Here is a 19246-nt window from a genome sequence, read left to right as displayed (position 1 = left end):
ACGATTCCTGAGAGGAAGTGGAATCTTGCATTCTCTCTCTTTCTCCTGCTCTAAAATAAGGTAAAATTGTCAAGATTAGAAATTCCCATTGGCTCACATTGGGAATTCAAAGTAGTGGAATTCGTTATCGCCTTTAGCTCTGCACACTAAGCGTGACAAATCTAAGTCAAATATCACCCCGACTGTGAGGCACATTCCACATGCATACAAACAATCATATTCCATCTTTTGTCTTCTGATTGTAAATGTCGAGTCAGGATGGCGTTCACTTTTTCATGGCTCAGAGGTCCCTCTATCACTCATGTCATCGCAGATTCCGCGTTCTGTATTTTCCACCACGTTTTGTGTGAGTTTTCGAGGGAGAAATATATTATAAAATTAGTACCGTGTCAAAGGAAGATAACTCTTTAATAATATTGTATGCACAGAGTACCAATCCATCACCAATTATCCCAGCGATTTTATGGTGGGCAAAATGGTTCCATCGATCTAATATTTATTATTAAGTAAATGCAGTTCCCACTTTTACTAAAAATTGTTCATGTTTATTTGTCTATGACCCAAATCCATTCTGCCACATACTGATGCTACATACTACTCAAAATTACGCGATGGTCACCGGTGGTGTAAAAGAGGTCAGATATATGGAATGTGTCTGAATATAAAAATGTTAAATATGGAGATATTTCGTACTGAATTGTGGATTGTTAGAATTCCTGTAAACGTCGTACTCGGCGTACAAAGCAAGGTCCAAGGTCCTGCTGCCAAAGTGATGTCATTATTTACGTTACGACAGCCGCTTCTATCAACAACAAAAATAATACGTCAAATCCGGGACGATTAAACATACAATTCAATCACATTTAATAACTAATATGGTTACTGAAGTCATATAATATAAAAAAAAATTAGTGTTAGTCAATTATACGTATTGTTAAGGAGTTAAGTGGTAAGACACGTGCTCCTTGTAAAAATAGATTCTTATCAGGGATCACTATATAAATGCAACAGCCCTTATAAACAGTCGTATCAATCAAAGAAATTCTCAGCTCTAAGATCTTTCATTGCACAATAATGGGTGTTGAAGATCTGTATATCTGACAGCAGCAATGCAGACAATCAGATGTGTGGTGGTTGGCGATGGGTAAGTTTTCATCAATTGCCCCACAGGAAAACGTAAATTTGTGGGGCATGTTCATTAGAGATAACATTAACAGCCTAACATTAAGAGGCACGATGATCTATATAATACTCGTTTTCTTCAATAGAGCTGTTAGGGGGAGAGAATGTTTGTGTGACTATAATGGCTGACATTAATCCATGAAATGCTTAGGAATGAATAACAAAAATCGAAGCTACTCGAATACCGTAGCAAGTTTTCAATAATGATCCCAGTAAAAAGATAAAATCAGTATTTTTATAAACAACCTCTCAAAAGAACCGTTAAATGTTTGTTTCAGTTTGTTACTATCTTCCTAATTCTGGTTTTGAAAACTAGGACTTAAAATTCTGAATTTCAGGTTAACAATGCATGGGGAGAAATGTGTTAAATATTCAATAATATGTATGTACATATGTTATTAGGCATTGGAAAGGATATTCCTTTTGATCCTTGAACTATCAGAGTTTCAAATCTATTAAGGACATTAGTAACATGGGCGCAATATTTCAATGTAATCAGTATCAATTTGAAAGAAGTTAAAAAATGATAAGACGTTAAACTTTAGAAGAGCTGCTAGAGAGAATCAAATTCCTGTTAAAGTGGGGATATCAATCCTTCTGGGAAATATTACAGATCGAATTAAGAAAACTTTACAGTCAGCTATTTTTCCTGATCGTCTAATGGAAGCTCAAGTAGATGCGATTGACAATGGCTACCGACAGCAATTCGATTCACACATGTAAAAAATCTCTTTTGGAAAACTTAAATGCAACTATCACTTTTGTAAGTATGGGTCATAAATTAACTAGAATCAACATACAGACAACCATACATATTTTTACCCTTTTCAACTACATTTTATATTAATTATTATTTCTGTAGTGATTTGATCACTAACAAGCTTGAAAAATACAAGAGAGTGCTCTGAGATTTGTATATGATAATTCTACAGGCAGTTATCATAAGCTCTTACTTCTGGCAAAAGAAACCAGCTCTGAAAATGCAAAGACGCCAGTCTATGACTCTGGAGACTTCAAAACAATTCTGAGAAAGCGTGCTTCCAAATTGGTTGATTTTATACGTTTTAAACACAATACAGCCTAAAATATTGAAATAGTTTAGCTGTCCCAGGAATTAAAACACATTTGGCAAAACTTATTTTAGAAACGATGATGCTATTATTTTGAATGAGCTGTCTAATACATTTAGAAAATAATAGTTATTTGTTCTGAACTTAAATTACTGTCAATGGTGATATCCAATATGGCCTCCATGGCAGCCATATTGGAAATCTCGGTATGGCCACTCCTCCTGAATAGACAGATGTCACTACCTTACAAAGACTTACAGTACTGGTATAAGGCAAATTACTGAAGTTGCAATAGGTACCATTCTGATCAGTCTTACAGACTTGATGATAGTTCCTGCAATCATAATACAGTTTGTCCTGCTACAGAGAACACCATCATTTATCTGCCATCTTTGTATGATTTGTGTTTTTGCTTTTTGACATTGTATCACCACATTAAACCTCTGTGTGAGACCATGTTTTGTACGGTAGAGTCTATTGATTCATAAATAAGGACACATTTATATATACCACCTGCATCCAAGATCATCTACGCATATCAATCCATTCTTGTTGATACCTAGGCAGGCTTGAAAAGAAAAATGCCTAAAAGGACAGCGCATAATTGGAATCCATATGTCCAGCCTCTTTGGAGTTGGACTTGTCTCTGCTTCAATTGTCCATGGTAAAATTTATTTGCCTTAATATATACAGTGTCGTGCAGAAATAGTTAAATAACATTTGTATCATTTGTGCAACATCCCAGAAATTAAGAGCAAGATAAAATGAAAATTCAGTAATTTAATTCTCTCTTGAGTACTACTTGATTTTAAGTCTGACCTTTTGACAAGTGTTCTGAGAAAATTCTATGAATATTATTCGTCATATTGTTAAGTGAAAGTTTAATTAATTCTTTGATAAAGTGGTGCAACATTTTGTTTTATTTTACTATACTCGCTTATAACTCGAACCCAACTGCAGACTTCAAACACAAAGATCTACAGTTTGTATGGCGTAGTCAGTAGAACAAAGTACATAGACCCTGATCGTCCATTGCATATGAAATGGCAGTTCAGCAGTTGTTTGCATTGGTCTTGACTTGTGTAGAGTACATATATTGTAGTTGTACATTACTTGGATGATCCAGGAAGTCAAAAGTACAATGATGTTCAAGTACTGATTAGCTCTGACACGGTATGAAACTTCGTGTTTTGAGATTGATGATTGATATCAACATGTAACATCTCCAACTAGGTACATTGCATAAGTGTTCAGTGGAGATATTTTATGTCTTACATTCCAAACTGTCAGTATCCCCTAATTTTATCTACCTAGCATTGTTATTTTCAAAGTTTAACATTAAATGTACAAAAGAACATCTTTGCAGCATAGATCATGCAATAACTGTGATTTGAATACCCGTATACGAAGCTACGATATTCTCACATGTCATAATCTTAAAGTGTTATTGACCATGCATATATAACATAAATAGTTCTTTGTAATCCCTTTCCGATGTTTTTTCTATTAATGTTTTCAATAATTTCATCAAAGTGGGTATTGGAAACACTATAGAATAAAGGGAAACTATTACAAATGAATAACATATACCCAAAACGCTTTTATGAAATAACATCTACTGAGAAGGAACATTGAAGTTATCACTTGATACAGAACATTATGTCAATTTCAACTTCTGTGTATAATATGTGTATGTACATGTAATAGGTGTATGCACATATCATAGGTGTATGTACATATAATTGGTGTATGTACATATCGACAAGGGTGAACTTTGTAGCTTGGCAATTTTTGTGATGTACGCTATGTTATAGATAGGAATGGGAAGATATCCACAATATTTAAAACCTGAGAGGTTTTGCTATTTTATTTATTCCCAGCTAGGCTACTAATAAATACCACAAGAAATATTACCACTGTACAATCTATACAGTTAAAAATTATGAAATTGACATTTGCCTTAGTCGGGTTTATTAGATCTGGCTGTCCCCCATTTGTGCCTTTAATATCTAGATTCATGGAGCGAATATACCAGAAGCAGATAGTGGTGATACACCATACTAAATGGACACCAGCTACTCATAGTGGGCATTTAATTCCTTGCCAGTCTGTTCACATCAATCGGACTGAGTTGGTACTCTATCATCCACGGTGCGTGTACTATATGAGGCAGGTGAGCATTATTAGGTACATTTAGGCCTCTTGTCAAGACCTTGTGCTTGACAAAGACAAGATACATGCTATGATTCACAATAAAGAAAACATGTCCTTATTTGTATTTAATTTTGATAAGACTTTATTTATCCATAGTTCTAAGCTGTTACTATGACAACATAATTTTCTTCGTATGGAAAGTATAATGTATTTCAAGGTAGAAACATACTAAACCACAAGATAAAAGCAGTGTTGGACCGTGATGTTTGGTGGCACTACACATCAATGCAGAATGAAATAAGGCCGTTCAGTACTAATCACTTCATACTGAAATTGTGATGTCGCAACTTGTGATATCACAATCTAACCCTTTACTACTCTTGCCCCTAGGTCAAGTTTGTGTTTAGGACCACGGGGTCAATATATATGACACCTGAACTTATTAATGTTGTGCATGTATCTCTTACTTTTTTAATAACTATTTATCCAGTTCATTTCAAATTTGAAATAGTGTATGATCACAATGTTATCTTTCTCCATCAACTAATTTTGTCCACGATTAATTTTATTGCGATTGTGTAGAAATTGGGCAGCTTCCACACTTGCACGACCGAGAATATAACCTATCACTGTAATACATGTTTGTGTTAACACTAACATTCTCTCTTGTGTAAGAATGGAGAGATATACGTATCACTTTTTCAGTGGAAATGGCGGAATCAATAATGAAAAAATTGTAAGTAATAGGTTTTGAAAGTGACTTATCTTGGACATCAGTGACTTTGGACCCTGATATACATGTGCCTCTGATTTCTGGCTGGACAGTGTAAACATTTGAACTTTAGCAGGCAAAACTTCATTTTGAACAGAACTATTGGTTTTCATAGTTCGTGTATTGTTATGGAGAAAATACAGAATTCCGTACTTGCAAAAGCAGTTAGGACCAACCTATCGATAACTTTTGCATGAACTTGATGTAGAAATTACTTGCAGTATATCATTGTGTTTAGGGTATTTCAGTTTTCTTTGTAGTTAAACACTCCATTTCAGTTTGAGCGTGTAAATTGGTACAATTTTGGGATGTATTTCTGAGCCGAAAAAAACAGAATCTTTTCTGACCATAGAAAAATTACTGCTGAGAAGACAAAAACAAAATCTTTGGTTCTTAAATACACCACACAATATCACGTGTGTCATTAAAACACTTTTATCAAGTTCCATAATGCCACAATATTGAAGAAATGAATTTAAATTTGGCATCATTAAAGGACCAATTGATGGCCTGGATAAGTTGTGATTTAGTATTCATTCCCTTATGATGTGTTTGGACCAAACTTGGTAATAATCTTTGTTTTCTCCTATGCAGTTCGGTTGGTAAGACCTGTCTTCTGATCAGCTATATCACCAATGCCTTCCCAGGGAAAAATGTTCCAACTTCGTACGTATATAACTTGAATATAAACTTTAAATCACACGAATTCATGATTTTTCTTTTTTTATATTGATGCCAACATGACAGTTCGTATGCTGCCATCTTGCTTTTGATATCTTAATGATTGTATTCTATTGATGCAATAAATAGCAAAACTTTCCTGAGATTACGTAGATTTTCTTTATTTTACTAGTGTTTGTATGTACAAAATGGACATTTAAATACAGCAGAGGGAAATGTACTTTACTGAATAATTAGATATGCGTTTTCATCTAATCAGATCGGACTGTTGTAATCAGTAAGTTGTTTGGTGTTTAACAACAAACGAACAAATTCAGCACATATAAATATTAGTGTCTGCTGTCTTGCCATAGGACATACCCAGGCTGCTAGTCCAGGCTAAATGCTAAATATAGCGTGCATATATTTCTTTATGCACTGCACTTAGCTTTAAGGATAAGTATAGCTCTATTCTAATCTTATGCTTGGAGATTATTAACGCGCTTTTACTATAAATAGGGAGGAAGCCTCGGTAGTTCATTTGATATAGCCTTGGATTCGTAATCCAAGGGTCACGTATTTAATACCGATCCGTGCCATCCCGGGTCATCTGCCTAGGTATTTCATTGGATAAAGACACAATTAGGCCCCATTTCCTCGGTATGATAATAGCAAATTATGTATTAAAATGTCATTAAACGTACAAGACACGAAGAAAATATTTCAGAAATGAATAAATATAAGTAATCAGTTAATCAGAAGATAAACAAAAACATAAAATAAGAATGCAGTTCAATTGCGATATACAAGAAAACAAGTGCAGATATTCCATGGTCATGTGCACTTTGCAGCTCGTCAGAATCGTGCTAACAAAAGATATTCTCGCAACAATGTCAAACTGATAATCTCCAGTTTCAGCAATGGTCAGATTTTTCATTTCCACATTTACTAACAGTTTTTCTTTCTGCTGTAAGTATTTAATAATAATAATAATAATAATAATAATAGATTCACAAATTTAGTACTCAGACCTATTCTGCAAAACATTCTACAAATAAATATAGTATGCGCCATGGTGTGCAGGAATTAAATGCGGTTTTCAATTAAGTATGCATACACAATTTCCTTTAAAGAATCAGTGTATGATATTATAAAGGTGTTTCTACCACAAACTGTATCATTCACCATTCGTGTGAATTATCAAAGATTGTCGAAGACTAACAGCCGAATTGATATAGTAAGAGAGATTTCGTATAATCAATATATTAGTGTGACTCGTAAGGGATAGAATTTTTTTTACAGACGGTTAGAGATAGTGAACTAGATTAAATTATTTCTTTCTTAAATGGTCGTAAGCTGGACAAACACAACCGAAAAAGAATTCATCTTGTATCAACATTATTTTTCCGACGTAAGTCACAGTACCAAATATTGCTCGTGTTATTCTAGTATGCCTATCGGTCTTTATTTGCAGTATGTAAGCCGAGCCCCTGAATTTAGTACAAACGTTACTAATTAAATATGACAGTCCATATGAGAAGTCTTTTTACGGTTCTAATTTAGTTTTATATATTAACGGTACACACATTTATGTGAATTCTTAATATTGTTTTACCTGTTTTGGAAAGTCGAATGCTCAATTCTTTGCGAAAATATGGAGTAAGATAGTTTTTCGTCTTCAACATCCTGGTTTAGCGCGACATACCTAAACCCGAAGAGAAATAACATGTCTTTACCTTTGGTAGACCAGTTGAAATAACATGTCTTTACCTTTGGTAGACCAGTTGAAATAACATGTCTTTACCTTTGGTAGACCAGTTGAGATAGCTAGTTTCATCCAGTAATTTCAACATTAAATAATGTTGGTTTGGGAAGCGAAATGGATGCATTTTTACAAATTTTAGTCAGTTTTAATACATCATTAAAAAATAAATGGAACAAAGCGGGTATCTTCTGCTCTCCCCTTAACTCAATCGCATTATTGGTATTTTTATGAACACTGAATACTGTTTGCAAAAGCTGTTTGTACAATTTCAATATCTCTACTAAATTCATATCCCGAAAATTCTGACCTGTAGCAAGCAATTAGTTTATATCACAGAATAAAACATTTCAAAAACACACTAAAACTGTCTAATAAGTTTTGAGAATTCAAAAACCATGTAGTTGATTTCATTTCCTGAAATACTGGCGGTTATTATCGGGATACACCTTTTTACATTTCTATACCTATCTGTTAAAATGTTTACTGTTTTACCGTTGATACCGTTACTTATTAATGACGACCATAAAATACCATGATATACTTTATCAAAAGCTTTTTTAAAACTCGATAAAAAGACAATAAAATGTACCTTTCCACTGAGAGATATTTTTTGAGCTAAAGACTGAATAAACGTTTTGGCGTATTCGAAGTATTTTTAGTATACTCCACTTGTCAATCAGACCATTGTCCTCCGGTCAGGTTTTTACTTAGTACGATATACATTTTCTCACATAAAATCATTAGGCGTGGAATCGAGTTCAAATAATATAGCCATATTTTCATCGAGATTGCAGTATGCTTCAACTGGACAGGACTACGTGGTTAGTAGGCCGCGAAATATGTTTTGTTTTACATCTGGTCATTTCTCGACCAGTTAAAAGATGTTGCTGATGAAAATGAGAGCATGTATTGCAGGATTGTTTGTAATAAAATTTTTTTTTTACTCGAGCTATTATTACAAAAAGACAATACCCCTACCCACCCTATTCGGTGCATAACTAATGTTGTAGAAATCAGCTCATCATCACGACAAAAAGTAAAATTACAGTGATATGTTTCAACTTTTTAAATAAAGAACTTGCAAGAAATCATGTAATATAATTTATCTTTTCCGTATTTTCTTGTATTGTGAAGTTGAGAAACATATAAACAGCCCTGTTTTATCGATGATAAACAATGCTATAATCAAAATACCTATATGTACATGAATTCATCAGTTTAATGCAAATTTGTTACTGCCCAGATTTTCTAATTACTCAGTCAATGTGAGGGCGTATGGTACATCAATCAACTTACAGTTGTTTGATACAGCTGGTTGTGAGGACTACGACAGACTGCGTCCACTTTCCTATCCCCAGACAGTAAGTATCCACTAAAATATAGTGCAAACAAGTATTGGAACATTTTTTGATCATCCAGATAAATGTCCCTAAACCTGATAAATTGTCTTGCTTGTGAATAGCACAATACATATATATCATTGTCTGAACGCAGCAACAGAACAGTCTGCAGTGACATATACAATGTATATCCACTCATAAGTCGGGTCCAAACAACATAAACACTTGTCTGCTATCACAAGGTGCTGGCAGATCAGGGTCTGTAATATTTGTTATGCTATTTACTTCTAACAAACTGCATAGGTTCCAGTTTAAGTGGTGAATCATGCGATGGCACATCTGGGTCTATGCACTTAGCTGTTGAACCCAACTTATAAGCGAGTAAAATCGGCATCTGGAGTCCGACGTTAATAGCTTTGAAAGATCTAAAAGGGATAATTCCTTGGTGCAGCACATTTAAGGTCAACCGGATCTTCTGTAATTGGTTCTGCAAAGGGCTGAAAATAATTATGTGCCATAGCCTAACTTGTTAAACATTCACATAATGTTCAAGGCTAAGTAAATACTTTATAGAAACAAAAACATTCTCAACAAATACAAGAAACTATACACTTAAACGTGTTCTACAATAAGCTCACACGTATCTCCCTCAACGTCGTCAATTAATAGGACAGAAACTTCTCCGGCTAATATATTATCTAATCAAATACATTTGGATAATGTTCTTTGCTACCTCCAAATACAGACCTCGCAGAAAGACTATTTGTCTATATAGTATATAGAGAAATGGAAGTAATTCTAACAGCTTATCTCCCTATCTACCCTCCAGGTGGCTATTGCTATATCCAGTTTAAGTCAGTGTTATGTATATAACAATATGTTTTTGTAACTCCTGGTATTTGATTTTGTTTAATTTTTTGTAATTTTTATTTATCGTTTTAAATTATAGTGATTACATATAGCTTAATTTTAAGATATTAATGAACGAAATATTGCATAGAATTTATAAATAGATGCTTACGTATGTTTTGAACGTTACTAAAATAAAATGTTGATTAATATGTTTACGAGATTCGTCCTTTTTCCCACTGGGCAGATCGGTTAGGTGGTGTCTTAGAAGAATTAAGTTAATAACTATTGGATGATTTAGGTCACACGAATAGGTATTTTGAAATATTAGATTGAGTAGCAAGATATGTCACGTGGAGTATATTGCGAGATATAGTCGTGATAGACTCTTGAAGGTGTATATAAGAAGAGAACTAAGCAAGCAGATAAATTCACATTTTGTAATCATTCTTATTTCTTGTGTTTCTGTTGTAACATCAAGTTTGCAGACACGTCTTATGTTGTGCTTAGACATTATTTGAGAGGAAAAAACATGTTTTGACTGTTCAGTGGCAATAGAAAGTGCTCATTTGTTGGAATATATCCTGGAACTATGGCGAATTATTTAAAGGAGTTCTGGATAACGACATATCGATAACTGGCGTACCAGTATATTTTTGGTCCTGAAGTTTACACTAAACTAATCATTCTTTGTGCTTTAATAGAACTTACTCAAGATTACTTTGGAATCATTTTACAATTTTAAGTTTCTCCAACATTTTAATTTATAACTATGATAAATAATTATATGGCCTATCTTTTGCTGAAAAATGGCGCTAAACCAATAACAACAATGATTTATCAAGGAGAGGACACCTACTAAATATTTTTCTCGATCCTTGCATATTCAATTGAGCTTGCGCCCAATGAGGCAGCCCAATCATAAATGCTTTGGAACGAGGTGAAATAATAAATTATCCATCATCGTATCTTCTTTTCGGGACAAAGAAGCAAGGGCCGTAATTGTTCTGTCAGTCAACTTGGACGGAGTATGTACCTGCACTTTCCCTTCCCATTAGTCCTGATAGGAAAATATTACAGAAAGTGAGGGAGATGGACTGCCATATAATTTTTATCGCCCATCTGCGATGGGAGACGTCTTAAATCTACGATTTGAAACCACTGGCGACAATCGTACCCAGGAATATTCACCCCGCTCGAACAGCCCAGATAGGCACTGTTCCATCCGTGCCAAAATTGGTTGTCATAAAGTGGCAAACGAAAACGAAATATCCGACCCCTCTCCCCGACTAATACTTCGAGAGATATGAACGTCCAAGATCCGCCTCATTAAAATCTTGAATATGAAATACATGCAATTTCCACTAGCCTGTTATTCGAACTCATTGTCTCCATTCAAGGCATAGCGGAGTCGATTCGATAGCATTCCCAACCACTTTCTCTAATTATTATCTGCAGAACATGGCCCGCAGAGGAGTCTCATCGGGCCAGTGGAAGTTGCACGGACATTATCCTCCCACTAGCGCTTATGAAAGTACAAGCAAGGTATTGGCCACTTTCGCTGACTGCGCCTAAGAAACACTTTCACAGTGAGAGCAATCATATAGGGATCCCATCTCCCGTTGCGCTAAACTAACACAAAAGAGAATTTCATCCGTTAACAAAGCAAGCATGATCATCCTGGATGACACATAGAGGTAGAATGCTCAGTATTTCCCCTTCATCTTACCTATTCTCCTGATGTAATGTGATTATGTAATTTATTTGCCGGAAAAAAAGAATTGTTTGAGTAAAATTATGTTTCTTCTATAATCTGTACTTGATCACATTTCAAATAATCCCTTCCACTATTCCTCGAAATGCGACCATCCTTGAAGGACTCTCTCAAGTAAAAAAAAAACAACTGGGTTAAACCATATATACTGTAGCTATGTAATGGGTACAAAGGGAAGTTAAGCTGTAATAGTTGCTTCCCGTTGTCTAAGTAATAGAGAGACAGAAAGACGTTTTCCATCTCTTCAGGAGTGCTCGATTCAGTGGTAGCACAGAAACTTTTATTAATGCAATGTAATGAAGTAGGTATTATAGAAGAAACAATTTTCTCAAAAAATTGATTTTCGTTGAGTATCACAGGTCTGTTTGAAGTTTTCTTAGCTTAAGACTCAATCGACTGTAAGGCCATATGAGATTATGGCATGACCCTTCATCCTGTGTCCAGACACGTCAAGCAACCGTTACTATTTTTAGCTTTAAAAAAATGCCAGACTATTTTCAACGAATTTGTTATAGAACACTTTGGCGTGATGACCATTCATGTTTGTGCAAATGATGTCATTACCCATCAAATATCATTACTATTACCAAAAAATAGAAAAATTTAAATCTTCTTCAATAATTGCTATTTTACCTGCTTCTCAAAATCACCAGTGGCAACCATTTCACACAAATTTGGCATAAAGCATCATGGGATAAATGCCTTTCAAATTTGTACAAATTATCTATCCTGCCATCAAATCTGGCTTCAATTACTAAATCGTAAATAATAGAGGACTTATCAAATGCTGCTGAACAAACCTTGAGCAGATTTGACAAGGAAATATAGTTCATGAAGAATTTTGATTTTTTTCTTCAATATGTGACAAAGATGTTTTATCAGATTGAAACAACTTTCAACCGATTACTTGGGTTGAAATTCTACTAAAGCATGTCATTAGAAGTGGAAATTAGCTGATGCAAAAGATTCATTTCCATCTCCAAAAATTGATTACTGCATTGGAAATGCAAAGCATGTCACCAAATTTGACCTCTGAGAGGATTCTGTGAAATTCCACTGACGGAAAGGGCAAAGGAATTTTCGGAATCCGTGACTCGAGATGGACTTTATCAAAATAAAGTGTTCCCCGGAATGAATGGTTCGCCTTGTACTTTTCAACGTTTAATGAATATCATTACGTCTGGTCTAGATAATGATGATGCTTACATCGATGATGTAATCATCTGCAACGACACCTGGAAAGATTTCATTTAGAGACAATTTAGAAAGTTTTGACAGACTCACTAATGCAAATCTGACAATTTATTAATCCAAAGGTGAGTTGTGTTTGTGTTACATTTCTGTAACATAATGTTGGATATGAACAAGTTAAACCTATATATAATAAGGTCAAGGATATATCTGTACCCCTCTGCCTATCAGTAAAAATCAACTGATTTGAATTTTTGGGTATGGCTGGATAATTTAGGAAATTTTGTTCTAATTTTTCGTAATTGCTGAACGTCTGACAAATTTGTTGAGCAAGAAAATTAAGTTTCATTGGTCTGAAAAATGGCAGGAAGTTTGCGATAAGTTAAAGGCGATACTTAAGGGAGCATCAGTTCTTTCAGTTCCAAATTTAGAATGATCATTAAAAATATCTGTTGTTGCAAATGAAGTTGGTGTTGGTGCAGTATTGATTCAAGAAGACAAAATTGTGAGATTCAGCCAGTGGGCTTATTTTCTACGAAATTAAATAAGTACCAGAACATTTTTTCCACAATCAAGAAGGAATGTTTTGCTTTGATATTGGCATTGCAACACTTTGAAGTCCGTATTAATTAATGTCCTTCTCCGATTATTGTGTTTAATGATCACAACACTCTTACTTTCATTGGCAAGATGAAAAACTATTTCAGAGATTATTAAGGTAGAGTTTGATGTTGCAGGAATACAATAATGACATCAGGCACGTGAAGGAAAAATGCATTTTAATAGCTGACGCACTTTCACGTGTATAGAAATATTGTATTGTTGTGTTTATACTTTGTGACATTCATAAGATTTGATCTTTTGTACTTCTTTATTTCATTGTATATTTCGTCTTAAGTATTTTTATCATATGTTAGTTCACTATTGATAACAAGAAAGCTTTACTGTATAAATCTTTATTTTATCTTTATGAGGGGAACTTTTATATATATTGAATTTGCATTGTTTCTTAGTAATAATATATATGCTCTCTCTCTCCCTCTCTCTCTCTCTCTCTCTCTCTCTCTTTCCCTCTCTCTCTCTCTCTCTCTCTCTCTCTCTCTCTATATATATATATATATATATGATCTCTCTCTCTCTCCCTCTCTCTCTCTCTCTCTCTCTCTCTCTCTCTCTCTATATATATATATATATATATATATATATATATATATATATATATATATATATATATATATATATATATATAATAGAATGGAGGGAGTGGCTATATCTTACAACTGTCTTTGAGAAGTTCAACTTTATATGAAGTGACCAACAATACAGTTTATACTACGCACAAAAGCTCTAAGACCACTTAACTGGAACAATTTAATACTTTGGTAGAAACGTCATTCCTTTCTAGTTTTAAACTCAGATACAAACGTAAACTTTCTGCAGTAAAAATAATAAACAGTCCAATCCCTTTTTAACACACCCACGACAAGGAAGAGTGTAAAACTGGTATGTTGTAAGTCCATCTATCTGACTTAACCAATTTGATTCTGCACAAGAATCTGACCGGATATAGATTTCAAACTTTGTGGTCAGATTGCACTTGAGGATTGATGACGAAACGTATTCAATTGGGATATAAAGGTTAAAGGTCTAGATCATTGACTGACATGACAAAAACCGTTTACTATAAAGAAGATGTGGTTGGCCCTGGAAAAGTGTACAGCTTCTTTTGTGCAAATTCGTGGTCCATGTCTCCAAAAGAAAATTATGGTTGCTCCATAATAGCATTGGTTCTATAGCACCCACATAACTAAATGTTTGTAGAGAACTTCGTCTTGATGTATGCAAAAAAATGCGTACAGATTAATGGTTAAACAAGGCAAAGATGATTGGCATTATGGATAAATTAATGGACTTTGCAAAGTAACTTATGTTTTGCACTAGATTGCTTGACCAAATTTTGTGGATTAATTTTTTATAAAGTTAAAGATGAACACTCAGTATGTAGGACATCTGTCATCGGGGTTTATCATGAAAGAAATACTAAAATCATTATAAAATACCAGCTTAGATTAAGCTCTGGCATATTAGTTATAGTTCTGATGAGTAGAACATTAATTTATAGTTCCCAGTTTGTTGACAGTTAATGAAATTATTAAATGGCATACCTGTGTATACACTAGCTCATATATCCATGTGAATTGTGGCTTAAACCCTCCTGCATTTAACAAGATAAAATAACTCAGACTTTCCAATAGTATTGTTTCTTCTTATTTAATTTGTATTACACTGGTGCATCCGTGGGGAATGGGTTTAGGAGATAAGGTGGATTAACTGAGAATAACTGAGAGAAATTTGGGGATAATACATCTTTGCAGCATCTTTTTTTTTAGGCCAGGTCTGCTATGTTGTCATTAAATAGTGACATACATGTACATGATTGGCGGGTTTCATATTTCAGCGGTGATGCATTACATGAATAATTTTGTCATGACTTACATTTGTGGAAAGCCAATGGGGGTAGCTTCCTTTATTAGCTTCAGAGGTAAATTCTTACATTCTTATATAATGAGTCTTTCAAATTCTGTGTATTATGGTTCCACAAAATAAAAACTTGAAACTTTACAAATACTAGTGAATTCACATATTTGACAGGCGGATGTGTAATGTTACAGTTAAAAGATTTGTCCATTCAACCAAATTTGTATATTTTTTTCAGGATGTTTTCATTATCTGTTTCTCCTTAATCAGTCCAGTTAGCTTTGAGAACGTGAGGCAAAGGGTAAGCTGTTAATGAGGGCAATTTGTGTTCTTGAAAAACTTGCAATGTTTATAATATTGAGATCTGACTTTAAGACTTGATATAATAACAAATAATTTCATATGAAACACAACAATAGTGCAGTAACAATACACAAGAATTTAAGCTCTACTTCTCACACGATCATGTATGTATATTAAATTTCGTGGGGATGTTTCAAATTTAACGTGACTTTTTTCCAACTTATTTAATACGGCTTTATACCGTATTTGCAGGGTGTAGTTGTAACATACCTGTTTTTCACCACTTTAGATCCATGCCTAATGAGGGAGATTCAAATACTCTAACTGGATGACAAGTTGACTAATATGCGTAATGTCAGGAGCATGATTAACAGTAATAAAAATATATTTCTCTTACACTGTCAGTCAAGAAAACTCTAAATATTTAGTTGCAATTTAACTTTTAATGCAGAGAAAAATTTGTAATTTATACATCAAACTACTCATTTTTCTAACTTAAAAATCTTTGATTAAATCTGACCTTCATATTTTTCCTTAGAATAATCAGTTTTCATTCTCTTAATTAACTTCACCATTCAGTTGGAAATACAAAATAAATCGTTGCTTTGTCATCATGTTATGTCATTTTTAGGAATCGTATATGTGAAATATCTAATATGTCGTATTTTCCTGGAAAGGAATTATTTATTATATTTACTTATACGATGAAAATAATTTTTAAAAAGATAAAACGGAGCCTATTTATATAACAAGCAGTAGTTACTGGATTATTATTTTACACCGAATGGAATTTCATTGAGAAAGGGAAGAAATATTAAATGTATACACATTCGGAGTCACAATAGCTTAGTTGATAGAGCGTCGGACTTATAATCCAAAGGTCTCTGGTTCGATACCCACCCAGGCTAGCCTCAGCTGCCTCAGTGTATCCTTCGGAACGGCACTTGTTTCCCATTTCCTCGGCTGGATTTTGCCAAGAATGTGTAATTAGAACCCACAAAGGCAAAACAAAACACATACATTCTAACTTAAATAAGTATTCTTTCAATCCAGACATTTGCTATGTCGAGCTTAAATGTATATAGTATTAGAAAAATAAAGACTGATACAAACGTTTAGTAGTACATCTTCGTTAAGTAATGAGGTTGACAATAATATGCTAATTTTCCACTTCCAACCCTAATTTACATTGCGCTCTTTGGGCTAAACATGTAAGAAACACTGGAATCTTTTTTTTTTCAATTTAAGGATAACTCTTACATGCAATTAGGTCTGATAACACTTGTAATTTTTATATTTATAGTGGTTTCCAGAAGTCAACCGTCACTGCCCCAAAATACCAATCATTCTAGTGGGAACCAAACTGGATTTGAGAGAAGACAAAGAAACAAGAAAACGACTACAAGAAAAGAAACCAATTACCCATGAACAAGGACTGATCCTGGCTAACGAAATTAAGGCAGTCGCTTACGTAGAGTGTTCCGCCCTTACACAGAGGTGCTTACAGCTAGTTTTCAATGAAGCAATAAGTGCTGTGATGAACACTGAACTACTATATAACAAAGAGCGACAATGTTTAATTGTATAACCTTCAGATAACCTATGTTGTTTTGGTGCAATAACTGGACAATTGTTCATATGCATTGCCCAAAAACAAATAATTTATATTTATTATTAATTGTTCTTGTTGATTTATGAATATTTGGGGTTGTAGATACTGAACACTTGAAAAACGTTTGTCTTTCTTATCCTTTTCCCTTTTTATGCCAGCTACGTTAAAGAAATAAGATCAGTAGTAAGTCTGCATGTTCATATATTATTATAAGTTATAAGAAAGTCGTATCTACCTTTTAGCGATTCAGATTAATTTAAAACTTTACACTGGTAAATTTCTCACAAGTTTATTTTCTAATAAAAAAGAAAAGTTGCTTGCCAGTATTAATATATCAAAATACTTAGACATAAATAAGACTTCTTAGGAGATCTGTGCTGATTTATTTTTGTTGAGCACACATTATTCGCTTTTCTGGCAACGACATTGAAATCATCAGTAGTTTGTTAAGTGTGGTTAACGCTTTTTGTTTGCACGTATTTCTTAAACTCTTTACTCGACTCGCAAAGAATCATTATACAGCTAAGAAAATCATTGCATGTCATGCTTTTTGCCTATTCTACCTTGGTGGATGGTCATAGTCTTACAAATGTGTGTAGGGTTTTGGTTACAGTATTTTTCATCTGAATTATTTCCGAAATCCATTGATAGATTCGTCTCATATTTGGCATTCTACAGCACACTCCCTAGTCCCCATATTTGGCATTCTGTAACACACTCCTTAGTCCCCATCAACATGGACTCAAAGTCACAGTCATTGAAAATGTACGTTAAGGAATTTGGTTTAAGCTTGTTTAATTTTTTCTAAAGTCGTAGATGACTTTCTTAATGCTAGCGATGAATCGTCAAAAAGCTAATTCAAGTCATTTTCTGAAATGCATACTTGTTCCTTCTACCTTAAGATCAAAGTAATTGAAAATTTAAGCTAAGGTTTTGTTTAAAGCTTTTTCATTTGTTCATATTCCCTAAACCTCTTGATGCATTTTCTGCATACTTGGATTGAATAATTATGATGCTGATGCAATTTGGCATTATGTCCACTCAGTCTTTGATGCATTTTTGTCATACTTTAATCATTATGAAGTTATTTCATTCTGCGACATGCTCTCTCCAGCTTCTTACACTGGAATCAAAGTCATTTTTTTATATTACAGCAATTAGGCTAGACATGCCGGTCTTGACCTTCATGCTTTAATATGCTGATCTATGCATTATTGATATATATATTAATATGCTGATCTATGCATTATTGATATATATATATATATATATATATATATATATTAATATGCTGATCTATGCATTATTGATATATATATTAATATGCTGATCTATGCATTATTGATATATATATTAATATGCTGATCTATGCATTATTGATATATATTAATATGCTGATCTATGCATTATTGATATATATATATATTAATATGCTGATCTACGCATTATTGATATATATATATATATTAATATGCTGATCTACGCATTATTGATATATATATTAATATGCTGATCTATGCATTATTGATATATATATTAATATGCTGATCTATGCATTATTGATATATATATTAATATGCTGATCTATGCATTATTGATATATATATTAATATGCTGATCTATGCATTATTGATATATATATTAATATGCTGATTTATGCATTATTGATTTATATTAAGATAAATATGATTAGAGACTTCATGATCATAGTTATTGTTAAAATAGGAGATGCTGAAGTGGACCTTTCCTTTAGTCCATTCTTTCGTCCTTTCTTGCATCCAGACAGCTCACTTTTTGTGCACAATAATTGCCTTTATAGGTTTTGGATTGCATTAAAATATAATATACGCCTGATGGCACCCTGTTTCTATTTCATTTTGACAGCCAGTGTACTGTATCATTATTTGACGTATTGACATTATTCCTAGATTGTTAACCAAGCATTTGTTAATATTCGTCATCATTTTTATTAGATTTTAATCAAATTGTGTAGCAGATTTATGTTGATGAGGCCTTGGTAGAGTGATACAACCAACATTTTATCACATGGTTTAATACAATTATAGCCCATTAAACGAACCCATTCAATTTTCTTT

The 19246-nt window shown here is 33.5% G+C and overlaps 1 protein-coding gene across 3 annotated transcripts; it reads left to right on the top strand.

The window, feature by feature from the left end:
* The first annotated feature begins 1003 nt into the window (after positions 1–1003).
* LOC149803796 (ras-related C3 botulinum toxin substrate 1-like) lies at positions 1004–18317 on the top strand. Of its 3 annotated transcripts, none has more exons than XM_089953599.1 (5): positions 1004–1144; positions 5773–5844; positions 8864–8964; positions 15474–15536; positions 16842–18317. In XM_089953599.1, exons 2-5 carry the CDS (start codon positions 5814–5816, stop codon positions 17124–17126), a joined length of 480 nt encoding a protein of 159 aa, XP_089809725.1. In that variant the 5' UTR covers positions 1004–1144; positions 5773–5813; the 3' UTR covers positions 17127–18317. The 3 variants fall into 3 exon arrangements, with proteins under 3 accessions (XP_089809725.1, XP_089809723.1, XP_089809724.1); XM_089953597.1 differs by having other exon boundaries at positions 8847–8964; XM_089953598.1 differs by lacking the exon at positions 15474–15536 and having other exon boundaries at positions 8847–8964.
* Positions 18318–19246: the final 929 nt, after the last annotated feature.

The sequence above is a fragment of the Sinohyriopsis cumingii genome, chromosome 3 (assembly GCF_028554795.1).
Source record: "Sinohyriopsis cumingii isolate HCF-2022 chromosome 3, ASM2855479v2, whole genome shotgun sequence".
Classification (NCBI taxonomy): domain Eukaryota; kingdom Metazoa; phylum Mollusca; class Bivalvia; order Unionida; family Unionidae; genus Sinohyriopsis; species Sinohyriopsis cumingii.
This window is presented reverse-complemented; position numbering and strand designations above follow the sequence as displayed.

Excerpts from the sequence above, each read along its gene's own strand:
- LOC149803796 (XM_089953597.1), top strand. The coding sequence starts at position 1,110 with ATGCAGACAATCAGATGTGTGGTGGTTGGCGATGG. Across the intron at positions 5,845-8,846 it reads GGGAAAAATGTTCCAACTTC|ATTTTCTAATTACTCAGTCA; the intron begins GTACGTATATAA and ends GTTACTGCCCAG. Across the intron at positions 15,537-16,841 it reads TTGAGAACGTGAGGCAAAGG|TGGTTTCCAGAAGTCAACCG; the intron begins GTAAGCTGTTAA and ends TTATATTTATAG.